The following is a 7,027-nucleotide window of genomic DNA, read 5'->3' as shown; positions in this document are numbered from 1 at the left end:
GTTTTTTTCAGTTTTAAGTATTTTTTATGTTTAATTACATTTATATCAAAAATTGCTAGGAACTAAAGCGATTAAGGTAGATCTAGCTGTCCTTTACATCCATAAACGTTATATGTCAGTGGAACAAATGGAGTGAGCTTTGAGCGTTCCACGATTTTTGGAGACTGTCTATACGTGGGCTTCCTAAACAAGCCTATATGTATGTTTGTCCAAGAAATTTTTGGATGAAATACAAACCGCACAACTTCAAAATCGCATAAAAATAATCCGCATAAAAAGAGACCTTACTGTATACGATTATTAATTGATATGTTATCAGTTTATTGATATTTTTGAATATTTGAACTTATTGTTCCATTTATGATTTATTCCATTTTCGTATGTTATAGCCTGATGATGATCCATTAAGTTGATCGAAAACGTTTGTTTTTAATAAAACTCCCTCAGCAAACAATAAGGTGTTGGTTATGTTATTTGTTTATTTTTGCTGGGTACGATTGTATTCAATATACGATTTCATTACATTCCGCAATGAAAATTGCGGAATCGAAAAAGGAAGGTTGCCTGTAAAACAGATTTTTGCATGAATGCATCTATTGTTTTTTGAATATTTTGTGTGTGAAAATTACTTGGATATTATTTTTCTAAAAATATCGAAATAAGATAGGTTGATACAGAAACTATATCGCACAGGTACTGTATATGAGCTTCTAAATAAATAAATAAAAATAAATTTTATCAAACAATGAGATCAGTCGATTAATTGTATCGTGTATAATATTTTATACCCTCAAGGAAAATACTGTATGTCTATAGTAAAATCAATTTTGTTTTCCCACAGTTAAACTTTGCCACTAATTGCTGTTGTGATAACTTTAACATGATCTTCTAACAACAGCACTTTGCATTTCTTTCGTTTTTCGGACAATTTGGAACAAACTGAAATGAATTTCCTTTGTTGCTAGACTAATTCATTAACACCTGCACCTAATTTCAAGGGTGGGAGAAGTGCCCAAGGTGGGTTTGAACGCGAGTTTAGACTAATTTATTACATTAGGAGGGGGAAAATGTTGAACAATAGTTTAGACCAGATATATTTGTGGAAGTGGTCGCTTATTACAGTTGTATGTTGTTTCGGACCAAAAATTAATGCCCGCGGTTGTGTTACACAGGTGGTTGTTTATTACAGGTAACTTATACGAAAACTCTATGGATAAACTATTCGGTGCCAGAAGTTTATGCCTGTTTTGACAGATGCCCGTCGAATGCAGGTGGTTGCCTAAGCAGTTTTTATCGTATTTAACATTTCTAATAAAACTTCCTAATTTTTCTTCCATTTTCTTGTCTGTACCGGGAAGGTAATGTAAAAGAGCCATAGCCACAGTATTTGATAGATGCTGAGCTGTCAATTATTAATATTTTTGCACTGGCTTTTCTGATGGTTAAATGTTTAAGTTTTTTAACATGACTCCCCAAATAACCATAAACTTACATTACTGCTGCTACAGTTATTGACACAAGTTACTACATTATATGAAATGGAGTAGAGTTCTGTTGTTATTTTAAAAATAACAACAGAACTCTATTCCATTTCATACTCAAAAGTGCATTCTATGATCAAACCCAATATAAACAGATAGCTTTCAATTTTAAAAGTTTTAAAGTTTTTTGCCCTGATTTGCATTTGATTGAAAGATTGTAGGATCTCATCTGCAGAGACATATTCCTCAATTGCTTTAATTTTGACTTTATCAAATGAAAGCATCACTGATTTTTGTAAGGCATAAAATTTCTTCAGCCAATTTCAACATTAATAAGGTATCTTTTAAACATCTTACAGAATCAGACACATTACAATAATGCTAAAACGACTTCCATATAACATCAAGCTACATATAGGTGATAATAATTTTAAATCAGTGATTCCCAAACTTTTTCGATCCACCACCCCTTTGTTCCATAAAGTTATACCCAATGCCCCTAACCCATTTTCTCTTGTGTGAGAAAGGATTGGAAATATTCTTAGGAAAACTTTTCTATGAATCTCACACTTTGTGCCTTTACCGTACATTGTTCTCAACATCTGGAAACCATTAAACACAATGTTTCCTCTTATCATTTTAACAGAGGGAAGGGAACAGCTTTCAGTGACCCCAATTTTGCCTTTGGTCACTGTTCAATACCCTGCCTCCAGCGCCCCCCTAGATTTACTCATTGCCCACTTTGAGAAATGCTGGGTTAAATACTGATAAATTTATTCCAAGAGGGAGGCATTAGTTGCTATCTCATATTAAATGTAATAATTACCATATATTTCCGCTGATAAGACGATAGTTGAATGGACCATAGAAATTTCGGCAATTTACAACATGATACCAAATGCATAAATTAATTTTCTTATAACTAAAAATATTCTCAGAATTTCATCAAAAAAAATATGTTTGCAACAATGCCTAAATGAAATTGTTTCACAATCAGCAAAAATTTACAATTAGCATAATTTGCATTAGCAAAATGTTATATTTTTTGTTACTATTTTTTCTTGTGTGCGACAACAGGACTTTTTGCAGAGTGTAATGCGACTCTACGGAGTATAATAATTTGCGATATTTTGCTTCAAAATTATGAAGAATCGATCTGTTTTTATTTTTGTCACACAAATCTCAGTGTTTACAATTGTTAAATGTTATACAAATTTAAAATAATACTTAAATATAAAATTCTAAAAAAGTCGCAAAAATTGAAAAGTTAGATGTATCCTTTTTCTATCAAACGAGAGGAAACAGCAACTTTGTGAACACACGTGAATGATTTTTAGTACATACTCACATAATCTTTAACGAGGTAGCCGAGAGGCATTGCGTTTTCAGGAAGATTTATAACAAAAATGTCTAAATAAACTGAATTTATACTGCAATTAATTACTCTGAGTTTAAAAGGTATAGATGGAAAATTAGGAATCAAAATCACATCACTTTCAGTCCAGATCAAAAGTTTGCATAGTCTATCGAGGTCTTTGCCCCTAAACTTTCCAGATTTTGTCTCGGATTTTATTTATCTAACACTATTTTTGAAATTAAGAAAAAAACAGGCAGACTGATGGACAATGAGAATTTATGGGTCTACAAGTTTTAAAATTACAGCCCAAAACTAACTTGAAATAAAAAGAAAAAATCTTTTGAGGGAGAAGAATTGAGATTGAAAGAAATGCTCACGATCAACAGCACCCCACATGTTTTTTCTGAATTTTTCTTAAGCCCTGGTCACACTATGCGATTTCTAGCCGCGCAGGCGACTGCAACTGCAACAAGCGCGAGTCGCGTGCATTTTCTCGTGGTCACACATTGTTCGTTGACACTGCAACTCGGAAACACGTTACCCTATAATAAGCCAATAAAATTACAGTAGCTCGTTTTTGACTACCTTCGTGAGTTTACCTCCATTTTACGTTCTAATTTAGAGTATTTAACGACATTTTAGCCACTTTTCTTATTAAAATGGCAAGCAGTTCCTTTTCTGGAATGAATAAAAGAAAGAAGGCGATAATTTTGTTAGAGCTGGCAAGAATATACGAAGAGAAAAATAATAAAAAACGTTCATGCTGGGTTTAAACTTGGCACAATGAAATTCAACGAGCCAAACAATCTTGCTTCCACCAGCTGATGAACGAATTAAGGCTTTCAGATGCTGAAGGTTATAGGGGATATATTCGTATGGATACGAATACTTTCCAAAGTATTTTAAGGAGGATAACACCAATAATAGCTAAAGAAGATACACATCTTCGAAGCTCTATTTCACCCGGAGAACGTCTTTCGTTGACACTTCGTTATTTAGCTACCGGTAAGAATATAATATATTTTGTATTTAATTTATATTTTATGCAATCTTATGATTAAAATGGTTCATATATAATTTAGGCGAAACGTTTCGTAGTTTAGCGTACCAATTTAGAGTGGCGCATAATTCAATATCAGTTATTATCCCAGAAGTTTTGGATGCTATTTATCAATCTTATAAAAGTGAATATTTGAGGGTAAGTGTTGTTCATAGAAAAGCTTGATTGATTTAATTCATTTTTAATCGACATATTTTTTCTTTAATATAATCATTATATTTCTTTAATATTCAATTGTATATTATTAAATGCAATCAAATTTTTAAAAATAAATCTAACAATAACTTTCATAAATGCAGATTTGATTTATATCAAATATAGCATTTAAATTTAAATGTATTAAAACTGAGTTAATACAAATGTTACTATCCAGATATGTTGACAAATATACAACACAAGGTATATCTCAATAATGTTAATTTGAAAAGAAAATTGTGCAGAAAAAATTTATTTCAAATGTTCTTAAAGAACTTCATATTATTTTGATTTTTAACTTTATTATTATATTGGCTACATTAATTTAAAATTGTTTATTTTTCTAAGGTACCATCTACAGTATGTGAATGGGAAGATATTGCTAGGGAATTTGATGAAATGTGGCAATTTCCTCATTGCCTTGGTGCTATAGATGGAAAACATGTACAGATCATATGTCCTAAGCAATCTGGATCTGCTTATTATAACTACAAAGGTAGTATTTCTGTTATTAGTCAATTATTTGAGGTTGTATCCAGTTATTCTGTTTGCTAAAGTTTTATTTTTTCCAAATAAGGAATTTATAGCGTAGTTATGATGGCAATAGTACGTGCAGATCTGTCATTTATATATGTGGATGCAGGCACTAATGGGAGACAGAGCGATTCTTCAATTTGGAATGCATCAAATCTGAAGAAGGCTATTGATGATGGAAAGTTAAACTTTCCACCAGATAGTCCTCTTCAAAGTGGAGGACAGCCAATTCCATATGTATTTGTTACCGATGAAGGAATTGGTATGTCTTCACGAGTAATGAGGCCTTATCCAATGAAACAGTTGACAGCTGAGAAATCCATCTTCAATTATAGGTAAAAGAACTATTTAATATATTAATTATTTAAAACAATTTATTATTATTAGTGTATAAGTCATAAAAACTGTTTAATTTAATTCAAATTATTGTTAGATTATCAAGAGCAAGGAGAGTTGTTGAAAATGCATTTGGGATCCTGTCTTCTGTTTGGCGAGTCTTCAGTACTGTGATTTTATTATCTCCAGATAAGGCTACAAAAATCATCTTAACATGTTGTGTTCTTCACAATATGTTACGGGAAAGAAAAATAAAATCTTATCTCGCAGCTACTACCAGTGAGAACTTTGGAGAGCAACAACAGTCGAAATTTAAATCCATCAACAGCAGCAGCAAAAGCAATTCGTGATGAATTCAAAACTTATTTTAATACTGTAGGCCAAGTAGAATGGCAATGAGATGAAATTAATTTATTTATAATATTATTAGATAATAAATGTGAAATGTGAAAATATTTAAGAAGTTTGGAATTATTATAATTATGTCATTATAAATGATACACTATTTTGAGTTAAGAAATACAACTTTGATACAATAAATTAAAGATTTTTATTAATTAATTATTATTCATAATATTTTTTTCTTCTTCTATAATAAGCGAAAATATCTTTATTTGCAAATCTAAGGCATTTTTCTGAGGAAGTGTTCGTAGTTTGGTAGTTATAATACTGCCAAATTCATCAAACACATCCTTCCTTGGTTCATTACAGAGAGCCTGAAAAAATATTTAATAAACAATCTTAAATGAAAAGGCAGATATATGATTTAATCATCTTTGTATTTGTGTAATATTTATAGTATCAGTTATTAAAGTGAACACTTACTCAATAATTTTGAGTTTTTTAGATGTTCACTCTGAGTTGTAAACTATAAATAAATAAATTACAGTATACATTTTGAAATAACTTACATTCATTGCACATTCATAAAAATTTTCTTTCTCCTTTCCTCCCATCTTCTTTTTCTTTTTTGGTGGCTGTGCATCAAATGTACATGGTGACAATGAAATACTTTCATTAAACATTTCATTATCATAATGTACATCTACTATATTTGTTTCTTCTGCCTCATCAGATATGCAGCCAGAAGTGGATTGTTGTGTTTGATTTAACTATAAATAAAAATAGGTTATACTGTATTTAATTAATTTTTACCTACTTTAATATATAAAATATATATAACTTATATAATTATATCGTATGACGACAGCGGTGATATCATTTTCTTGTACGAATTTAAAAGAAAACTCAGAGACGACCAATGCTCCCACGTTGGTTTATATACCTCGTGTTCACCACATCCACTTCGTCTGCTGTCGTCTACATTTTTTTTAATTCTCAAAAACGTCGTTCGAAGATGGTGAAATTTTTTAGTTAGTTCTTTAGCTATATTTAAAATAATATCGTCATTACCGAACTAAAAACAATCAACATTTTATATCCAGAAATCTAAAAATGGTACTTACAATCAACGCCGAGACTTTCACTTATCTCACGCCATGCCTGCGCTCTTTTATCTTTTCTTCGATAAAATGAAGAATTAAAGTCCCACAGACATTCGTAAGACTGGATAAGTTCGATCAACCTGGATTCTATACACGTGTTATCCGCCATGATAATGAACTATTTTCAATGTTGCCACCGTATGACATGGCTCAAAGGCGTTTGCTGATTGGATGCGCGTTTGCAACCGTCGCGAGTAGAACAAACTTTTTGTTTCTACTTGAGGTTGCAGTTGCGCTGGTTTTCGAGGGGGGATTACTAGTTAACAGGAACAGCCGTCGCGGTTGCAGTCGCCTGTGTGGCTGGAAATCGCATAGTGTGACCAGGGCTTTACCCAAACATTCGCGAGGTGTCCATGAGATGCCAGCCATTTTTTACTTTTTTTTGCAAGTAAACTCGGTGTGCAATGGAAACCTTATTTATTGCATTTTTCGCAGCATGGAGAACTTGAGTTTTTCAAAATTTTTTGAAAAATTTTGGAAAAAATTGAGCCAAAAAAAGTCACTAGGTGTCTCACAGATGCCACGTAATCTAGTAACAGTTATTTTCAGGTTTTGTTTT

General features: G+C 31.7%; 2 protein-coding genes across 2 annotated transcripts; one reads left to right on the top strand and one right to left on the bottom strand.

Annotated features, from left to right (window-relative positions):
* The first annotated feature begins 2,783 nt into the window (after nt 1–2,783).
* On the top strand, nt 2,784–5,880 carry LOC111623304 (protein ALP1-like). Its single transcript, XM_023365830.1, has 5 exons — nt 2,784–3,843; nt 3,921–4,036; nt 4,442–4,589; nt 4,671–4,962; nt 5,061–5,880. The coding sequence occupies exons 1-5, from the start codon at nt 3,663–3,665 to the stop codon at nt 5,311–5,313; spliced, it is 990 nt and encodes a 329-aa protein (XP_023221598.1). The 5' UTR covers nt 2,784–3,662; the 3' UTR covers nt 5,314–5,880.
* On the bottom strand, nt 5,476–6,674 carry LOC111623284 (transcription factor Adf-1-like). The gene is made up of 5 exons (XM_023365804.1): nt 6,430–6,674; nt 6,159–6,349; nt 5,875–6,075; nt 5,582–5,679; nt 5,476–5,488 (listed from the first exon to the last, which is right to left on the bottom strand). The coding sequence occupies exons 1-5, from the start codon at nt 6,575–6,577 to the stop codon at nt 5,476–5,478; spliced, it is 651 nt and encodes a 216-aa protein (XP_023221572.1). The 5' UTR covers nt 6,578–6,674.
* Nucleotides 6,675–7,027: the final 353 nt, after the last annotated feature.

This window comes from Centruroides sculpturatus, unplaced genomic scaffold (assembly GCF_000671375.1).
Source record: "Centruroides sculpturatus isolate CEXI.00-Female unplaced genomic scaffold, Cexi_2.0 scaffold123, whole genome shotgun sequence".
NCBI lineage: Eukaryota > Metazoa > Arthropoda > Arachnida > Scorpiones > Buthidae > Centruroides > Centruroides sculpturatus.
Note: the sequence above shows the minus strand (reverse complement) of the source record. Positions and strands in the feature narration are given on the sequence as shown.

Excerpts from the sequence above, each read along its gene's own strand:
- LOC111623304 (XM_023365830.1), top strand. The coding sequence starts at position 3,663 with ATGAACGAATTAAGGCTTTCAGATGCTGAAGGTTATAGGGGATATATT. Across the intron at positions 3,844-3,920 it reads ACTTCGTTATTTAGCTACCG|GCGAAACGTTTCGTAGTTTA; the intron begins GTAAGAATATAA and ends TATATAATTTAG. Across the intron at positions 4,590-4,670 it reads TGCTTATTATAACTACAAAG|GAATTTATAGCGTAGTTATG; the intron begins GTAGTATTTCTG and ends TTTCCAAATAAG.
- LOC111623284 (XM_023365804.1), bottom strand. The coding sequence starts at position 6,577 with ATGGCGGATAACACGTGTATAGAATCCAGGTTGATCGAACTTATCCAG. Across the intron at positions 6,076-6,158 it reads CACCGCTGTCGTCATACGAT|TTAAATCAAACACAACAATC; the intron begins ATAATTATATAA and ends TTTTATTTATAG. Across the intron at positions 5,680-5,874 it reads TTTATGAATGTGCAATGAAT|GCTCTCTGTAATGAACCAAG; the intron begins GTAAGTTATTTC and ends ATATTTTTTCAG.